This window comes from Phoenix dactylifera, chromosome 3, assembly GCF_051530095.1.
Source record: "Phoenix dactylifera cultivar Ajwa chromosome 3, Ajwa_hap1_PhDact_Kaust_v1.1, whole genome shotgun sequence".
Classification (NCBI taxonomy): Eukaryota; Viridiplantae; Streptophyta; class Magnoliopsida; order Arecales; family Arecaceae; genus Phoenix; species Phoenix dactylifera.
The window spans coordinates 3,567,934-3,588,908 of record NC_143192.1 but is presented as its reverse complement, the minus strand read 5'-3'; the positions used below and the strand labels follow the sequence as shown (position 1 = coordinate 3,588,908).

Here is a 20,975-nt window from a genome sequence, read left to right as displayed (position 1 = left end):
TGTGGAACTAAACACACGCCCGCACAGGTCCTCACATACTCCCCCCGTTCAAGCCCTGACGTCCTCGTCAGGCTAAGGGTTCAAATCCATTCAAATCTAATCACAAACACCACGATCGGTCCGTGGTCAACCTCAATGGATCTGTGCTGCAGTGTCTCCTAGTCCACATAAGTTATGGGCCGGGTCCGCTCTGATACCATTTGTAACAACCCAGGACCTCACCCAAAATGGCTAGCCGGAAGGTATTATTTGGGTTCCTTGATCCTGTATAAGTATCCAAGATCTACCCAGCGAATAACCGATGTGGAACTAAACACACGCCCGCACAGGTCCTCACATACTCCCCCCGTTCAAGCCCTGACGTCCTCGTCAGGCTAAGGGTTCAAATCCATTCAAATCTAATCACAAACACCACGATCGGTCCGTGGTCAACCTCAATGGATCTGTGCTGCAGTGTCTCCTAGACGCGTTTTGGGTGGAAAACAAAACCGGGGAGGGGTGAAGGACGCTTGCGTGAAGCCCCAGAACCGGACAATATCTGGCAGGGGAGCCCCGTGTTCCCCCCTCATGTGGCCCCCACGTGGGCACTAGGTGCCTCACGTGCTTCGCGCAGAGGCGGAGGCGTGACATTTGGTATCAGAGCCGAGGAAGGCTCTTGTCCGATGGTGGGAAGGGTGTGAGGCCCAATAGTCCCACATCGGAAAGACTCGTTCCAGAGCCTGGGCATATGAGGCGGGTGACTCCAAATCCTGCAGACGCGTTTTGGGTGGAAAACAAAACCGGGGAAGGGTGAAGGACGCTTGCGTGAAGCCCCAGAACCGGACAATATCTGGCAGGGGAGCCCCGTGTTCCCCCCTCATGTGGCCCCCACGTGGGCACTAGGTGCCTCACGTGCCTCGCAGAGGCGGGGCGTGACAGTATGGACTGGAGCAAGAACATAATGTCACAGTATTTAACCTAAGGCAAAGAAGCTGAATGACTTGCTCAGAATTGCTTGGTGCTCATCGCAGTTCGTGTTCATCTTTAAATGAGAATAAAGGATGAATATGACCACTTAATTGGATGTTATTTTAGGTCTCTCAGTGAAGTGAGAAGAGAGGAAATGACAAAATATAGCACATACATTCAAATTCCACTAGTTACCTAAATTCAAGAAAATCAAAAACCTTCAAAGAGGATTAACTCTCTGTCGGTGGATGGAACAGTTTACAAGTGAAACTTATGATATTATGATTCTTCTAATTCTTCAGCATGCTCTGGTGATGAAATAGTGATGCCCCTCCCACCCCTGGGCACTTGCGGCAGCGAAAGATTACCATCCAAGAACTGCATCACTTGGCGCATGGTTGGTCTTGCTCCAGGCACAGGATGTGAACAAAGCAATCCAATCTTTAAGATCATTTCCACTTCCCCCAGATGGTAATCACCTCCCAGTCTTGCATCTGTAACCTCTAAAATTACTCCATTCCTCCAACTCCTCCACACCCAGTCCACCAAATGAAGGTCCAGTGATTCTTGTTGCATTAATGGCCTCCTTCCACAGACAACCTCAAGTATGAAAACCCCGAAGGCGAAGACATCAGTGCTCGTAGTTGCCCTGCCTGTTTTTGTGAGCTCTGGAGCTATATAACCGAAAGTTCCCACCACATTAGTGATTTGGGGATCGCTACCATGGTCATACAATCTTGATAGTCCAAAGTCTCCCAACTTTCCATTCATTTCACTGTCCAGCAAGACATTGCTTGCTTTTATATCTCTGTGTAGAACAATCTGCTCCCAATCTTCATGCAGGTAGAGCAAACCTGAGGTCACACCTCTGATAATTTTTAGTCTCTGACTCCAGCTAAGCGTCGTTGGCATGTTTGCATCATAGAGGAACTTGTCTAGACTTCCGTTGGGCATGAACTCATAGACCAAAAGGACTTCCCCTTTCCTACGGCTATAACCAAGAAGTTGGACCACATTGCGGTGACGGAGCTGACTGTTACTCGCAATCTCCCCAACAAACTCCCTCATTCCTTGCTTAGAATCATGAGAAATCCTCTTCACTGCAATTTCAGTTTTAGAGGTGGGCAGCTTGCCTTTGTAAACTCTTCCAAAACCGCCAACTCCCAGAAGATTTTTCTCGGGAAAGCCTTCGGTAGCCTTGAATAGTTCTTTATATGAGAATCTATGAGTTCTATTTTCTAGCTCCCACTCTTCAAGAACTTCAGCATACCTTGCCTTTTTTCTTATTATGTAAGCAATACCGCAGGCGGTTATAGCTATGAGCACCACTACTCCTAAGGAGAGCCAAATTATCAGAGACGTTAGCTTTCTTCTATGCTTTTTCAAAGGAAGTGAAGGAAGGCTGGACAGGTCGAGGGCAGCCGCTTGCCCATTCATCTTAAAGCTCCAACCCAGAACATAAGCGAATGTTAGAATGGCGCCCGAAGAAGAAGAGAAGCCAATATACATGGTATCTAATATTACCGAGGAGAGATTAATGGAAGAAGACAACAACGGACGGCTTGGTTTGGGCACACTGATGGGGGATATTGTGACATTTAGCTTCTTCTCTGGATTGCTATAATCTACCCATACCTGCATTAGTTCCTCGCTTGTGAGGCTGAGGTTCTTAAACTTGCCAATTTTCTCAACGAAATATGATGCCGGCGCGGCGTCTGTCGACCTCAATCCATTGACATCAATTCCGACATGGTTGCTATCAATATCTCCAAACTCCAGATTGGAGATGGTGTCTAGCTCAATAGCAAGGACATGATTTGATGAATTGCCTTCATTGGTAGAGTTGAAGAGACCAAAGTATTGCTTGGGCATAGCTCCAGGGAGCCCCCTGGTTGGAGAGAGCACAAGTGCAAACCAACCACCACCCACATCTGGATATTCGGCGAGTATTGCAAAAACAAAGCAAGTAGAGAAAGAGTAAACATTACCATCTGTGGTGTTCTTCAAATGCAGTGGCACTTTGTGGAATGCATGTCCTTGCTGGTCGTTTGTAGTGTTGGTTAATCTCAGAAGGCCATTTGGTGTGATCTCTGCTATGCCATCAAGGTACAACTCACTCCTTTGGAATCCATTGTATGTGAATTCATCATATTTGGTTGCTGCGATTCCTTTAAGCAGACATATGACCAAAAGTAAGGATAGTTTTCGCTCCATTTGGAGAAGAATGGGGATTTTCTTTTTGAGCAATTGAGTGGTTATTTGCCACACATTATGTGTGTAGCTATTGACCTACATGTCATTGAAATGTAGTAAGGCCTTGTGTAGTCCATCCACCCATATCCAATTCAATGTTGAGAGATAGTCCAGATTGCTGCATCAGTGGACAAGACTTGCTTGCTCATGGGCTACGCAAGTCCTTGTGGATGAAAATGCTAAAACTATTCATCCAATTCAACGTTGAGAGATAGTCCAGATTGATCCAGATTGCTGCCTCAATGGACAAGACTTGCTTGCCTATGGGCTACGCAAGTCCTTGTAGATGAAAATGCTAGAACTATTCATCTAATTCAATGTTGAGAGATAGTTCAGATTGATCCAGATTGCTGCATCAATGGACAAGACTTGCTTGCCTATGGGCTACGCAAGTCCTTGTGGATGAAAATGCTATAACTATTCATCCAATTCAACATTGAGAGAGTCCAGATTGCTGCATCAGTGGACAAGACTTGCTTGCCAATAGGCTGCGCAAGTCCTTGTGGATGAAAATGCTAGAACTATTCCAGAGCCTTTCGATGTTGTTGCTTCTGAGAGCTAGGACGCCTTCAAGTGCAGGGTAGTGGTTAGCCAATAATTTAAAATTTAAGAAATGTAAGAGAAGATACTAAAATTAAAAACATGACATGATATTCATTTTCCTTGAAGAAAGGCCATTTTAAATCCATGTCTGATGTTGTACCGCTTGCTAACTTCTCCACCCTATAAGAACTTTACTTTTACTTTTCTTTTTTGAACTAGGATGGACAGAAGCCTGGGTCAATGTCGGAGTGATGTTGGGATCAAACCTAGGTCTCTTGTATCAATGTGACAAAAGCCTTCACAAGTTCTGCTAGTTAGCACCTCCAGCCTATAAGAAGTTTTCAACTTATATCAGGTCTTTAATCGGAATATCTTTCAAAGATTCCTGTTCATTTTTGTGTCCATGGAATTCTCTGTATCATAAGGATTGTTACCTAAGATATCATATGTCCGGTAATAATTGAAAATGCAAGTTTTGACATATCAATATCTTTTAACCCACCGTAGTAATCACTTGAAAATACTTTGACAGAATGGGCAATTGTACATTCATTTACTCCATATATTAGGGAAATGAGGGCGCTAAGACCTTCATTCAATCCTTATATTTTGTTTACATGGATGTTGCCATAAGTTATATTTAGCATACCACTTTGTTTAAGGCAATTGAGCTTATTGGAGATCTTGTGGTAAGAGTTGGACCGTCCAAGACCCTCAGTGATGGAGTCTGTTACCTGTTTTATAGGTAAGTGTGTATAATTAATAATTAGAAGTAGACTCCTAGAAAATGATTTGAAGAATATGACCATTCAATGTAAAGTCTATCTGATTGAGGCAAACTGAGGACATCTACCACCTTGCTTCCTTTTTCTCTCATCTAGCAGGCCACCCTCAGAAATTTTTTCTTTTGTTGCTGATCTTTGGACTCTGTAATATAACTTTGATTTTTTTTTTCAGAAGACCCTCATCTTTTCATGAAGACTTGGAGTGGAAAAGTTTTATGGAAACTGTACAACTAATTCAGATAGAAGTGTTCCATTCGTAACCAGAGGGAAGGAAGGTGCGACAACTCCTTTCCATCTCTTCTCCAACGGATGGATTAGTTCTGCAACGACTAGGTTAGTTTCTGACTCACGAAATTGTTGCAGTGCAGTGCCGAGATACTCCGTTTATTTGGATTTCATGGCCACAACGATCAACATAAACTCTTTAATTATTGGAAAATTCTGGTTAACACGAAACAGACCCAAAATTCTAAACAAGTTATTAATCTTTTGAGTCTATCCTAGCAGTTTCTTTGTTTCTTCTCTTCTGATATCCCTCTAATTGTATTTCTTTCCGTGAGAAATAAATTAGGCGGACTTCGAGCCCTCCTCTTCCCTCAACAACACCGGAAACAAAAAGCAACAAAAAGAGAGAAGGAGAAGCTCATATCTTTCACCAGAAATAAAGGGTTGAGACAGTGAGACTAATCCTGTTAAACTAGGAGTTCGAGATGCTCGTTTTCCAATTTGCTCATTTCTGTCCCAAGTGTCTACTTCATGCTCTTTTAAATAAAGATTAAGGGAATGCATTGGAGCAAGTTAGTGGAATGTAAATAAGTATCTATATTTGAATCATCTCATATATCTAGCTACAGTTGCAGAGAACCTCAAGTTGACCTCTGCAAGGCATGCTTCTTTACACCACACTAGAGAAAATTCTTTTCTAACATAAACGTTCCATTTTTTGTTTATCTACTGGATTTCTTTTTTTCAGCAAACAGCATCACATTTAGTTGCTGCTATTTTAATCTTGAATTGCGGCAAACAACTACACTGCAATAAAAAGCATTTGTACCATTCATAGCATGAAGCTAGATAAACTTTAAGCATTACTTTTACAAACATTTACCACTATCAACGGCCTGTCAAGAGAGTAGATTCCATTGTTGATGCTGAGCAGGCAGACATGGTTAACAGTGAACTATCTGACATGCCAATATCATCAAAGCTTTCCTTCCCCATAGCTGAAATCTCGGCACTTTGTTGGAATGAATATGAACTTTCTTAAGAGTTCCACTCCTATGAAAACAGAGACTTGAGAAATGGATAATTAATTTCACTGCTAAAACGATTACAAATGTGAGTATTTATAGAAATATGTAGACATGAATAGGTGCATCCCTTCATGTAGAGTTGCAATGCTTCAATCATAGGTGCATCCCTTCATGTAGAGTTGCAATGCTTCATGAACTGGTACACTACTTTCTGAACAATCACGATGCTTTAATTTTCAATCTCATTAACTTTTAACACTCCCCCCATAATGAGATTGCCGGATATAATTCCGACCTTCTCTCTTATCTGAAAAAATCTGTCCCGAGGTAGTGCTTTTGTAAAGATATCTGCAAGTTGTTCTGCTGACTTGCAGTACTTTAGCTTCACTTCGCCTTTCTGTACAGCGTCACAAATAAAATGATATTTGAGTTTGATATGCTTGGTGCGCTCATGATGAACTGGATTCTCAGTAATGGCTATTGCTGATCGATTATCACAATGAGGAATAGTAGCTTCAATTTGTGGTAACCCAATGTTAGAAAGCATTCTCCTCATCCATATAGCTTGTGATGCAGCTTTTGCTGCTGCTATATATTCAGCTTCTGCAGAGGATTGAGCAACAACACTTTGCTTCTTTGAAAGCCATGAACAGGCTCCCGAACTTAGCATGAACAAGTATCCTGATGTGCTTTTTGAATCATCAATGCTTCCCCCCCCCCAATCACTATCTGTAAAACCAGAGAGAGAAGACTGCTCCTTGTTGTTGTAGAAAATTCCAAACTCGAGGGTCCCTTTTAAGTAACGTAGAACTTGTTTAGCTGCTCCAAAATGTATATTCCTTGGATTCTGCATATATCGAGAAAGTAAGCTAGTAACGAACATCAAGTCTGGCCTTGTTGCAGTCAAGTAGAGAAGGCTCCCAATAAGTCTTCTATACTGTGTGGCATCTACAAGTAGAGATCCATCTGATTTATTCAGTTTCTTTCCAACTGGTAAAGGAATGTCCACTAGTTTACAATCATGCATGTGAAACTTATTGAGAAGTTTTCTTGCATAACTGGTTTGTGACAGAAAAATTCCTACGGCTGTCTGATCTATCTCCATGCCAAGAAAATATTTGAGATGTCCAAGATCAGTCATCTCATATTTTGTGTTCATCTCTTCCTTGAATCTTCCAATTTTCTGTTCATTGTTGCCTGTAATAATAAGGTCATCAACATAAACAGCAACCAATATGATAGAATTACCTTCCTCTTTCAAATATAAAGTTGGTTCATTCTCACTTCTTCTGAACTTGTGTTTGAGGAAGTAACTGTCCAACTCAGAATACCAGGCTCGTGGAGCCTGTTTTAGACCGTACAATACCTTACTTAATTTACAGACTTTCTTCTCTTCTCCAGGAACTTCAAATCCGGGGGGTTGTTGTATGTAGACCTCTTCTTTGATCTCTCCATTCAAAAAGGTTGATTTCACATCCATTTGGTGAACTTGCCAATTTCTTTGAACTGCTGAAGCGAATACAAGTCTCACTATTTCCAAAAGAACAACTGGAGAAAAAGTGCCAGTGTAATCAACTCCAGCCTTTTGTGTAAAACCCCGAGCAACCAATCTGGCTTTATGTCTCTAAATAGTGCCATCTGGATTTAATTTAAGCTTATAAATCCATTTGACACGGATCACTGCTCGATCTTTTGGTTTATCAACCAAAAATCCAAGTTTGATTTTTGTTGATCATATTGATCTCTTCTTCCATGGCCTGCTGCCAAACTTGCTCCTTCACGGCTTCTTTAAATGTGGTAGGTTCAATCAACATCATTTGACATTGCTCATAAATTTCATGTAGTGATCTGAACTTTCTAGGAGGAGATTTTGAGCTTGAGTCCCTTGTAGATGAGCTAGGAGAACCCGCTGATAAGTCTGCTCTAACAGGGGTTCCTGCAGGAGTTCCAGTAGGTGACCTTGTATAAATATCATCGCTCTCCTGCTCTTCAAAAATTTGTGGCATACACTCTGTTGATGGCCTTGCTGTGTCATTACTCTAGAAGTGATCTTCGTCAAAGATCACATCTCGACTTACCACAATCTTTTTGTTTTTAGGATCAATCAAACGATAGGCCTTAGACTCAACTGAATAACCAACAAATATCATCTTCTTACTTTTTGGTTCTAACTTGGTTCTCTTCTCTTTTGGAACCTACACAAAAGCAACACATCCGAATACCTTTAAGTGCTCCACACTTGGTTTCTGATTGCTCCAAGCCTCCAAAGGTGTTTTGTCATATACAACCTTCGTTGGACATCGATTTAGAATGTAAACTGCAGTGTTGATAGCCTCCCCCCAGTAAGGCTTTGGTAATTTAGCTTGATTAAGCATGGAGGAAGCCATTTCAACAATGGTTATGTTTCTTCTCTCTGCTATACCGTTCTGCTGCGGTGAATAAGCAGTTGTCAGTTGCCTCCTTATGCCTTCTAGCTTTTTGATAGAATTCATTAAATTCTGTTGATGTAAACTCGCCTCCTCGATCTGATCTTAAAGTCTAAATTTTGTATCCACTTTCTGCTTCAACTGCTGCTTTAAAGATCATAAACTTTTGGAAAGCTTTTGACTTCTCCTTAAGTAAATAAACCCAGCATTTTCGAAAAAAATCATCAATGAAGGTTAAGAAATAGAAATGACCTCCAAGGGAAGGGACTGACATCTTGCCACAAATGTCAGTATGCACCAATTGAAGAGGGGCTTTTGCACGCCATTTTGCTTTGTCAGGAAAAGATGCTCTTGAATGCTTGCCCATAACACAGCTCTCACAAACTTCCTTCAGGTCATCAATATAAGGAAGTCCTTGCACAAAATTTTTCTCCTTCAAAAGCTTTAAAGATTTGTAATTTAGATGGCCAAATCTTCTATGCCATAGCTCGGATTCATTTTCAGTTGCTACTAATCCAGAGTTGTTTGTTGTAACTTGGAAAGGAAAGCATCTCTTTTCTGTCATTTGAACAGAAATTAGCAATCTTTGATGCTTGTCATATATCAAGCACTTATCTTGGGCAAAAGAAAGAGAATATCCATTTTGCATGAGTTGGCCCACACTAAGCAAGTCTGCTGCCAAATTAGGAATATATAAGACTTCTCTGATATGCCTGCTTCCTTGCTTGGTTTGAATTTTGATTGTGCCTTTTCCATTTGCTGTTAAGAAAGTCCCATCTCCGATTTGTATTTTTGGCTTGATGGATTCGTCTAGCTCCACAAACAGACTTCTTTTACCACTCATATGATTGCTACAGGCATTGTCTAATTACCATTGTCCTGTAGTTTCTACTTTGGCTTTCATGGCGGCAACAAAGAGAAAGTTTTCTTCTTCTGCTTCTGTCATCTTGGCCTGTTGTCCTTCTCCTCTTTTTTTCCTGCAGTCACGTTCTATGTGACCAAATTTTTGGCAAAACCGACACTGGGGTTTACCCTTGTACCAACAATCCTCAGTTTTATGATTGCTTCTTCTACAAATTTTACAAGTCAACTGCTTGCCTTCTGATGCCGGACCACTTCTATCTTGTTTTGCAGAGTTCTTTTTCCATGAAGATTCTGGCTTCTTCCCTTTGTTTTGTATTCTTGACGAGAACACACTTTCTGCTGATCTGCTTTCTCTTCGAAGTTTTCTTTGCTCATGCATATGCAAAGAGTACATGAGTTGTTGGACTGTGAGAGTTGATAGGTCTTTAGTCTCTTCGATCAAGATTACTGAATTATCATAATTTGGAGGAAGACTTACTAGGATCTTCTCCACAATACGTTGTTCAGTAATATTATCTCCTGCGGCCTTAATTTGATTTATGAGCTCAAATGCCCGAGAAAAGAATTCGGACATAGATTCTGTTTCTTTCATCTGTAGCATTTCAAACTCTCTGCGCAAATTTTGTAATCTAAGTGCAGATTGTCTCTCATCTTCTTGGTATTCAAGGCAAAGACGATCCCAGGCTTCCTTTGCTGTAGATGCATACATAATTCGAGGAAAAATTTTGGGAGAAATTCCAGCTTGAATACGAGCCAATGCCCGAGCATCTACCATTCTACTCTTATCTATTTGCTTCTTCGCTTCTTCTGTGAGTTGCACTCCTTGTTCTGGTTCTTGGAATTTAACCTCCACAGCATTCCACATACCCTCTGCCAACAAAAGAGTTCTCATCTTAATACGCCAGAACTCATAGTTTTCTCCATTAAAAATTGGATAGAGAGCATTTAATGAGTTTGACGTCGACAGCTTCTCCATTGTAGATGAAAACCCGTGCTCTGATACCACTTTGTTGGAATGAATATGAACTTTCTTAAGAGTTCCACTCCTATGAAAACATAGACTTGAGAAATGGATAATTAATTTCACTGCTAAAACGATTACAAATGTGAGTATTTGTAGAAATATGTAGACATGAATAGGTGCATCCCTTCATGTAGAGTTGCAATGCTTCAATCATAGATGCATCCCTTCATGTAGAGTTGCAATGCTTCATGAACTGGTACACTACTTTCTGAACAATCACGATGCTTTAATTTTCAATCTCATTAACTTTTAACAATTACAACCATCTTCAGACATCTCAGGAAGGGGAGCCTCGCGTTCCAGTATTCGGATCACCAGCCGCATAGGAGGCCTAGAACTGAAGTTAGGGTGTGAGCAAAGGAGGCCAAGCTTTAGCACCATCTCCATCTCTTCAGTTCAGCAATATATTCATTCCCCAAGTTAAGATCCCTTGCCTCCAAAATAGTCCCTGCCTTCCAGCACTCCAGAACTTTATCTACCAACACAATGTCTTATTCTGATGCTCTTATCTCTATTGGCCTTCTTCCACAGGCCACCTCAAGCAAAAATCCACCAAAGGCAAACTGTGAGATACTGGGCTGAAGTCGGCAGCCCCAGCCGACTTCAGCCCAACGCCCCTTTTGGAAGGGTAGAGCAGGGGATCGCAAATGCGATCCCCCTCCGCCTTCTCCGGGCGCGACGGGAGCGGAGGCGCCGCGGACAATCCGCGGCAGCCCCGCGGCCGTTTTGTGGCCGCTCCGCATCCGCACGAGCGACCGCTGATCATGGCTGGCGCGAGAATCATGGCGGTCCACCGTTCGAATTGGGGGCCTATTAAAAACCCCCCATTCTTCTTCCTCTGTGATTGCTCCACCACCGACCTCTCCTCCCTCTTCTCCCTTCTTCTCCGGTGACCGCATGCACCACTCCAATCAAGTTCAGCCACCCCGGGAGCCTAGCTCCTTTGATTCTCTTAGTCCCCTGTTTTTCGATCTAGTTTGGCCGTTGGAAACCTCACCGCCGTCGCCGCGGCAAGCTGCCGGATCGAGCCACCTGCGGCCGGGATCCGCCGCCTCCGTCGACCGCCGGTAAGCCCTCTTCCCTTTTTGCTCTTCGATCTAGCTGGAACATGCTTGATTTCCTTTCCTTTGCTTTGGCCCCAAACCGAGATCACTCGGTTTTCCCTCGACGCCCGTCGCTGCAGAAGCCGCCAGCCGCCACTACAGCCGGCCGGCCGTCGGCCGGGCAACAGCCCTCGGCCGCCTTGGCTGACCCCCCCCCCCCCCAGCCAGCCCCTTCTTCTTCCTCTCCCGTTCTCCCATCTCTCCTGTTCATGGGGAGCTCGGTGAAGAAGAAGGCCACTGTGGGCCGTGAGTAGAATGATGGGCCGATGGGCCCTGTTCCATTGCAGGCCCAACTTGGGCCCAGTCCAGTCCGGTTGGGCCCAGTTGGGTAGTACCCTTGTAGGCCCAACTTAGGCCCAATTTAGTTCCGAACCCGGAATCCGAAATCTGGAACACGAAACCCGAAATCCGAACCCGAAACCTAATAGTATTATTTTTGATTTTTGTTTAGCTCTGAAATTAACAAAGAAATTAATTTAATTTAAACAGGTGAACCTGATCCGCCTATCTGAAGTAGGGATTAAGCGAGAAGAGGTAAGTAACTTAATACCTCAAGTGTGATTTCCAAATTATTTGATAAACTGATTAAGTTTTGACATATATTTTGTATCCAGTAAAATGGGTCAGGCATGTTAAATTTTATTTGAAAATCAGGTTATATGCTCTGAAATCCGTGAAATTTGAATGGACAGTTTATGAAATTTATTTTTTATATATATGCATTCTCAGCATGGCTATGTTCTGTTCTGGCCCCGCCAATGGGGATTATACGTTGGACCTGTCGACTTGTAATCTGTGAGGAACCGGTTTCGACACCGCGCCACCGGTGATTAGAATAGTGGTTTCTGGACACCGGCTGCCATCGATGGGTAAATATAGTGGATTTGGCACTTTTGTGCAACCCCGGCTGCCATCGGTGGATAAATATAGTGGATTTGGCACCTTGTGCAACCCATGCCACTGGGTTACGTGGCCGTAGCTTATTATGTTGAGATTCTGGTATCAGAGTTTTTTTTTGAAAAAATGATAATAAGTTTTGAAAACAGTAAAACGATATTATTTATGATTTATCCCAATCATTATTCTGTATTTTGATCTGATATGCTCTGATCCCACTTTGGGGTATTTTGTTGCTTACTGGGCTAGTATAGCTCATTATTTTATTTTCTCTGTTTTTCAGATCCAGAGGCTTGATCGTATGGGATTGGGGAGTGTGTTAGATTTTCCGATGATTTTTTCAGTTATTGGCATTTAAGTTAGATTAGTTTGGACATTTGAATTATGTTAGCATATGCTATTTTGAAATTTTGTAAGACTGCTTTTGAATGACTTTAATTATTTATGTTAATTTTAAGCATCTGTGATTAACCCTTAAATAAGTTTTGAACATCTGTATTTGCTCCGATATGTTCCGATGCCTTGCACGCCTGTGCGGCCCGCCGTGTGAGCATGCGGCATTTGCCGCGCTCCGGGCTCGGGGCGTGACACAAGCACATCTGTGCTTGTAGTTGCCTTGCTAGTCTTGGCGAGCTCCGGTGCAAGGTAACCCAAAGTTCCAACTATATGTGTCGTCTGGGGATCGTTTCCATGATCATACAGTCTTGCCAGGCCAAAATCACCTAGACTTCCATTCATCTGATCATCTAGCAGGATGTTGCTAGCCTTGATATCTCTGTGAACAACCACCTTCTCCCATCCTTCGTGCAAATAATAAAGCGCGGAAGCTACGCCTTTGATTATTTGGAATCTTTGTCCCCAACTAAGCATCGACATAGGTTGGTTAAATAGGTGCTTGTCCAAACTAGAATTGGGCATGAATTCATAGACCAACAAGAGCTCCCTTTTTCTCCTGCAATAACCAAGGAGCTGTACCAAGTTCCGGTGACGCAAGCGGCCGATGCTAACAATCTCTGCGATGAACTCTCTCATACCTTGTCTTGATTCATGCGAGACCTGCTTAACTGCAACTTGGATGTCAGTGTTTGGCAGCGTACCTCTGTAGACCTTACCAAAACCTCCAGCTCCCAATAGATGTTGGTCTCTGAAGCCTTTGGTGGCCAAGAATATGTCCTTGTAGCAGAACCTCTGGGGTCCATATTCTACCTCCCAATCTTCAAACACCTCTCCGAATTTAATCCTACTATTCACAAGAAGGGTTATGCCAATTACGATTATTAACAACAAGAGTATTGCCAAGATTATCGGCAACCCAATCTTCCAAGACTCTAAGCGCGATTTAGACCCTGTGCGGGGGTCTAAATCAACGGCAAGGACATGATTTCTCCATATTTTGGTTGGTGTCTAGCTCAACGGCAAGGACATGATTTGATGAATTGCCATTATTGGTAGTGTTGAAGAGACCAAGGTATTGTTTGGGCAAAGCCCCAGGGAGCCACCTGGTTGGAGGGAGCACAAATGCAAGTCCTTGCCCACTCATGTCTGGATATTCGGTGAGTACTGCAAAAACAAAGCAAGTGGAGAAAGAGTAAACATTACCATCTGAGGTGTTCTTGAAATGCAGTGGCACTTTGTGGAATGCATGTCCTTGCTGGTGGGTTGTAGTGTTGATTAATCTCAGAAGGCCATTGGGTGTGATCTCTGCTATGCCATCAAGGTACAACTCACTCCTTTGGAATCCATTGTATGTGAATTCATCATGTTTGGTTGCTGCGATTCCTGTAAGCAGACATATGACCAAAAGTAAGGACAGTTTTCGCTCCATTTGGAGAAGAATGGGGATTTTCTTTTTGAGCAATTCAGTGGTTATTTGCCACACATTATGATGTGTAGAAGCCCTTTTTTAGTTCATCCACCCACATCCAATTCAATGTTGAGAGATAGTCCAGATTGCTGCATCGGTGGACAAGACTTGCTTGTTCATGGGCTACGCAAGTCTTTGTGGATGAAAATGCTAAAACTATTCATCCAATTCAATGTTGAGGGATAGTCCAGATTGATCCAGATTGCTGCATCAATGGACAAGACTTGCTTGCCTATGGGCTACGCAAGTCCTTGTGGATGAAAATGCTAGAACTATTCATCCAATTCAACGTTGAGAGATAGTCCAGATTGATCCAGATTGCTGCATCAATGGACAAGACTTGCTTGCCTATGGGCTACGCAAGACCTTGTGGATGAAAATGCTAGAACTATTCATCCAATTCAGTGTTGAGAGATAGTCCAGATTGATCCAGATTGCTGCATCAATGGACAAGACTTGCTTGTCTATGGGCTGCGCAAGTCCTTATGGATGAAAATGCTAGAACTATTCATCCAATTCAACGTTGAGAGAGTTCAGATTGCTGCATCGTTGGACAAGACTTGCTTGCCGATGGGCTACGCAAGTTTTTGTGGATGAAAATGCTGGAACTATTCCGGGGCCTTTCGATGTTGTTGCTTCTGAGAGCTAGGACGCCTTCAAGTGGAGGGTAGTGGTTAGCCAATGATTTAAAATTTAAGAAATGTAAGAGAAGATACTAAAATTAAAAACATGATATGATATTCATTTTCCTCGAAGAAAGGCTATTTTAAATCCATGTCTGATGTTGTACCACTTGCTAACTTCTCCACCCTATAAGAAGTTTACTTTTACTTTTCCTTTTTGAACTAGGATGGACAGAAGCCCGGGTCAATATCGGAGTGATGTTGGGATCAAACCTAGGTCTCTTGTATCATGTGACCGAAGCCTTTACAAGTTCTGCCAGTTAGCACCTCCAGCCTATGAGAAGTTTTCAACTTATATCAGGTCTTCAATCGGAATATCTTTCAAAGATTCCTGTTCATTTTTGTGTCCATAGAATTCTCTGTATCATAAGGATTGTTACCTAAGATATCATATGTCCGGTAATAATTGAAAATGCAAGTTTTGATATATCAGTCTCTTTTAACCCACCGCACTAATCACTTTAAAACACTTTGACATAATGGGCAATTGTACATTCATTTACTCCATATATCAGGAAAATGAGGGCGCTAAGACCTTCATTCAATCCTTATATTTTGCTTACATGGATAGTGCCATAAGTTATATTTAGCATACCACTGTGTTTAAGGCAATTGAGCTTATTGGAGATCTTGTAGTAAGAATTGGACTATCCAAGACCCTAAGTGATAGAGTCTGTTACATATTCTATAGGTAAGTGTGTATAATAAATAATCAGAAGTAGACTCCTAGAAAATGATTTGAAGAATATGACCATTCAATGTAAAATCTATCTGATTGAGGCAGAATAAGGACACCTACCACTTTGCTTCCTTTTTCTCTCATCTAGCAGGCTACCCCCAGAAATTTTTTCTTCTGTTGCTGATCTTTGGACTCTGTAATAAAACTTTGATTTTTATTTGCCAGAAGACCCTCATCTTTTCATGAAGACTTGGAGTGGAAAAGTTTTATAGAAACTGTAAAACTAATTCACATAGAAGCATTCCATTCATAACCAGAGGAAATTTTTGACAACTCCTTTCCATCTCTTCTCCAATGGATAGATTAGTTCTGCAACGACTAGGTTAGTTTCTGACTCATGGAATTGTTGCAGTGGAGTGCCGAGATACTCCGTTTATTTAGATTTCATGGCCACAATGGTCAACACAAACTCCTTAATTATTGGAAATTTTTGGTTAACACGAAACAGGCCCAGAATTCTAAACAAGTTATTAATCTTTTGAGTCTATCCTAGTAGTTTCTTTGTTTTTTCCCTTCTGATATCCCTCTAATTGTATTTCTTTCCGTGAGAAATAAATTAGGCGGACTTCTAGCCCTCCTCTTCCCTCAACAATACCGGAAACAAAAAGCAACAAAAAGAGAGAAGGAGAAGCTCATATCTTTCACCAGAAATAAAGGGATCTGAGACAGTGAGACTAATCCTGTTAAACTAGGAGTTCGAGATGCTCGTTTTCCAATTTGCTCATTTCTGTCCCAAGTGTCCACTTCATGCTCTTTTAAATAAAGATTAAGGGGATGCATTGGAGCAAGTTAGTGGAATCTAAATAAGTATCTATATTTGAATCATCTCATATATCTAGCTACAGTTGCCGAGAACCTCAAGTTGACCTATGCAAGGCATGCTACTTTACACCACACTGGAGAAAATTCTTTTCTAGCATAAACGTTCCATTTTTTGTTTATCTACTGGATTTCTTTTTTTCAGCAAACTGCATCACATTTAGGTGCTGCTATTTTAATCTTGAATTGCGGCAAACAACTACACTGCAATAAAAAGCATTTGTACCATTCATAGCATGAAGCTAGATATACTTTAAGCATTACTTTTACAAACATTTACCACTATCAACGGCCTGTCAAGAGAGTAGATCCCATTGCTGATGCTGAGCAGGCAGACATGGTTAACAGTGAACTATCTGACATGCCAATATCATCAAAGCCTTCCTTCCCCAAACCTGAAATCTCGGCATTCCAACCATCTTCAGACATCTCAGGAAGGGGAGCCTCGCGTTCCAGTATTCGGATCACCAGCCGCATAGGAGGCCTAGAACTGAAGTTAGGGTGTGAGCAAAGGAGGCCAAGCTTTAGCACCATCTCCATCTCTTCAGCAATATATTCATTCTCCAATTTAAGATCCCTTGCCTCCAAAATAGTCCCTGCCTTCCAGCACTCCAGAACTTTATCTACCAACACAATGTCTTGTTCTGATGCTCTTATCTCTATTGGCCTTCTTCCACAAGCCACCTCAAGCAAAAATCCACCAAAGGCAAACACATCTGTGCTTGTAGTTGCCTTGCCAGTCTTGGCGAGCTCCGGCGCAAGGTAACCCAAAGTTCCAACTACATGTGTAGTCTGGGGATCGTTTCCGTGATCATAGAGTCTTGCCAGGCCAAAATCACCTAGTCTTCCATTCATCTGATCATCTAGCAGGATGTTGCTGGCCTTGATATCTCTGTGAACAACCACCTTCTCCCATCCTTCGTGCAAATAATAAAGCGCGGAAGCTACACCTTTGATTATTTGGAATCTTTGTCCCCAGCTAAGCATCGGCTTAGGTTGGTTAAATAGGTGCTTGTCCAAACTAGAATTGGACATGAATTCATAGACCAACAAGAGCTCCCTTTTTCTCCTGCAATAACCAAGGAGCTGTACCAAGTTCCGGTGACGCAAGCGGCCGATGCTAACAATCTCTGCGATGAACTCTCTCATACCTTGTCTTGATTCGTGCGAGACCTGCTTAACTGCAACTTGGATGCCAGTGTTTGGCAGCACACCACTGTAGACCTTACCAAAACCTCCAGCTCCCAAGAGATGTTGGTCTCTGAAGCCTTTGGTGGCCAAGAATAGGTCCTTGTAGCAGAACCTCTGGGGTCCATATTCTACCTCCCAATCTTCAAACACCTCTCTGAATTTAATCCTACTATTCACAAGAAGGATTATGCCAATTACGATTATTAACAACAAGAGTATTGCCAAGATTATCGGCAACCCAATCTTCCAAGACTCTAAGCTCGATTTAGACCCTGTGCGGGGGAGGGATGGAAGACGTGAGAGATCGAGTGCTTGAGCCCTTCCATTCAACTTAAAGCTCCAGCCCAGAATGTAATGAGATGTTATAAATGGTCCTACCGAAGAAGAAAATTCGACATACATATAGTCTGAGATCAAGGAAGAGAGAGTTACATTTGAAGACAAGCATGGAACGCCTGGTTTGGCTACATCAATAGGTGCCAACGATACATTAAGCAGTCCTTCCAAGTGATTGTATTCTATCCAGGCCTGTATTGGTTTGCCACTCACAAGGCTCAGGTTCTTGAACCCACCTCCGTCATCATTTGTGTAATAAGCTGCATGCGAGGAGCTAATTATCACGTCCCCGCCTCTGCGAGGCACGTGAGGCATCTAGTGCCCACGTGGGGGCCACATGAGGGGGAAACACGGGGCTCCCCTGCCAGATATTGTCCGGTTCTGGAGCTTTACGCAAGCGTCCTTCACCCCTCCCCGGTTTTGTTTTCCACCCAAAACGCGTCTGCAGGATTTGGAGTCACCCGCCTCATATGCCCAGGCTCTGGAACGAGTCTTTCCGATGTGGGACTATTGGGCCTCACACCCTTCCCACCATCGGACAAGAGCCGTCCTCGGCTCTGATACCAAATGTCACGCCCCCGCCTCTGCGAAGCACGTGAGGCACCTAGTGCCCACGTGTGGCCATATGAGGGGGGAACACGGGGCTCCCCTGCCAGATATTGTCCGGTTCTGGGGCTTCACGCAAGCGTCCTTCACCCCTCTCCGATTTTGTTTTCCTCCCAAAACGCGTCTGCAGGATTTGGAGTCACCCGCCTCATATGCTGTTGCCCAGATAGACAACCCAAGAGGGGGGGGTGAATTGGGTTTTTAAAATAATTTGGCTAATTAAAACTTTGTGGATGATTAATTAAAAACTATAGCAAGTTATTTAATTAAAGCCTAGTGCTGTGAGTAATGTGCGGGGAAGAAGATGAGAGACAATGCACTACAAACACAAAGTTTTATAGTGGTTCGGAGCTAACCCTTGCTCCTACGTCCACTCCCCAAGTCTCACTTGGGAATTTCACTATAACCCCCTTGGATTACAGCCGGTTGTTTTGCAAGCTCACAACCAAACTTGTTGTTTTACGAGCTCACAACGAACTCGGTCGGTTTTCCCAGGCTCACCGACTAGAACCAACCCCGATTGTTTTCCCGGGCTCACAATCAAACCCTTACACACGTTGGTTTTAACTTGGCTCACCAACCAACCTTAAACCCCTTGATTCAATCCCCCGATTGAATCAAGTAAATACAAGAGATAGAAGAAAACAGAAAATAGCTTCTCAAAAAGCAGATTTAAAACAATATAATCGTAAAGGAGTTAGAAGCCCTCAAACGCTTTTAAGCTGGTGAAGAGGTATGGCTTCTGGAACTCCGGTCTCCTCTTGAAAGAGTGGTCGACTTGAATGCAGGAGGAGGAAGCTTTGATTGTTGGAAAGAAGTTGTTGGAGCAGTAAATGCAGATCTTCCCTTTTTCGTTTAAGAGCACTTGGAGAGCTTGAAAACTTGAATGCTTGGAGTGGAATATCTGTTCCCTGCCTTGCTACAGTCCTCTGTGGCTATTTAAGCCAACCCCCACGGAAACTAGCCGTTACTCTGCTTTTTCTGGCTGTTCTGCACACTCTGCGCAGCCTGACAATATGACCGTTGGTGGGTTGGAGTCGACTCGCGCGATCAGGAGTCGACTCGGCTGTAGCAGGAGTCGACTCACGCATTTCCGGAGTCGACTCGGCAACTGTTCCAAATTTGAATTAAAGTTGCCGTCTTGACTGGGAGTCGACTCGTCTTGACCTGGAGTCGACTCGCCAACTTCTGGAGCTGACCTGGCAATTTTGGAGTCGGCTCATCCACTGAAGTCCGTGGATCCAATTTTGAATTTTGTCCACTCGAGTCGACTCGACTGTCCTGGGAGTCGACTCGAATCTCAGAGCCCGAACTCCCGATTCTCTGTCTTTTGGCTCATCTAGTCTTGGAGTCGACTCGAACTTCCTTGGAGTCGACTCGGCTCTCAGTTTCCGAAAGTTGGTCTTCTGCCTTTTGACGTGAAGCTTGTCTCGGAGTCGACTCGAGCTGTCTGTGAGTCGACTCGAATCTCAGAGGCAGTAACATGGTCTTCTGTCTGTTGATGGTCGCTCAGTCTCGGAGTCGACTCGCGTACTCCGGGAGTCGACTCGAATCTCAGAGTCCGAAAATCGTTCTCTGACTTTTTCCTTGTGTTCCTCTGAGAGTCGACTCTTACCTTCTTTGGAGTCGACTCGAGCTCGTGCCAGTGAACTTGATACGCTTGGAGTCGACTCGTGATACTCGGGAGTCGACTCGAGTCTCAGACTTTGGTTCAGCAGACTTCTTACCTTATCCAAAATACTATGAACCAAATCTAGAGACACTTGGACAGGATTTTCACTGAAATACTCAATTGAATTCATTAGTAATCACAAGATATACTCAAATGCTTTGAGCTCATCAAAATCAAATGGGGTTTTAATCAATCACTCCACAATCTCTCCCTTTTTGATGATGACAAAACTTTGAGTATATGTAAAATGAATTGCTCATAAAACAATGAAGTAAAATCCATAAATGAATTCAAATGTCTGATAATTTAATTTATCCAAGTTTGAAAGGAGTGAAACATTAAATTTCGGAGTTAAAGCTCCCCCTTTCATTTGGAATTATATAAGCCTTCATATTATGCAATCAATTGTTTGGCTTATATGTCATTAATGATTTAGCTTGATTAAAATTCAGATTCTCCCCCTCAACATATGCATTCAACTATGTTTTGATTCTCTGAATTTCCTTTTAATGCTTTGAAGTTTTTGAACTGAATTTTATCTTTTTAGAGGGAAAATCTGTCAATTTGTTCTTGAGTAGGATTCAGCTAATCTCCGAATATCCCTTGAATAGATTCTGGAGATTACTCCATTAGGAGCCCCAAAAGAGAGATAATGAGCCTCGAGGTACCGAATCCACTTAGAACAAATTTGAGTGTGTTTTTAAGAGTTTATCTTTTTATTTATTTCCATTGATTTCTTTTACATATTTTTTCATATTTCTCCCCTTTTACACATTTTATACATATTTCTCCCCCTTTTTGTCATCATACCAAAAAGGAGGTAATCACACACAATCAATCATAAAGCAAAGCACATAATTGAAGATAAAATGTCTACTCATTGTATTGATATGAATGTGAATACATGTGAGAATACAATAAGTAAAGCAAAGCAAGACAAAACACAACTCAAACACATCTATGTCCTCC

General features: G+C 42.6%; 1 protein-coding gene across 1 annotated transcript; it reads right to left on the bottom strand.

The window, feature by feature from the left end:
- Positions 1-1,103: 1,103 nt before the first annotated feature.
- Positions 1,104-18,356, bottom strand: LOC103720115 (uncharacterized). Its single transcript, XM_089929361.1, has 8 exons — positions 16,490-18,356; positions 16,352-16,405; positions 13,825-13,875; positions 12,574-13,500; positions 9,307-10,102; positions 8,507-8,766; positions 7,861-7,977; positions 1,104-3,237 (listed from the first exon to the last, which is right to left on the bottom strand). The coding sequence occupies exons 1-8, from the start codon at positions 18,041-18,043 to the stop codon at positions 1,228-1,230; spliced, it is 5,769 nt and encodes a 1,922-aa protein (XP_089785487.1). The 5' UTR covers positions 18,044-18,356; the 3' UTR covers positions 1,104-1,227.
- Between the last annotated feature and the right edge of the window lie 2,619 nt (positions 18,357-20,975).

Coding starts and splice junctions, on each gene's coding strand:
- LOC103720115 (XM_089929361.1), bottom strand. CDS start 18,043: ATGCCTCACGTGCCTCGCAGAGGCGGGGACGTGATAATTAGCTCCTCG. Junction 10,103..12,573: donor ACAGATGTTCAAAACTTATT/TAAGGGTTAATC, acceptor GGAACTCTTAAG/AAAGTTCATATTCATTCCAA. Junction 3,238..7,860: donor CTAAAAACAAAAAGATTGTG/GTAAGTCGAGAT, acceptor AATGACATGTAG/GTCAATAGCTACACACATAA.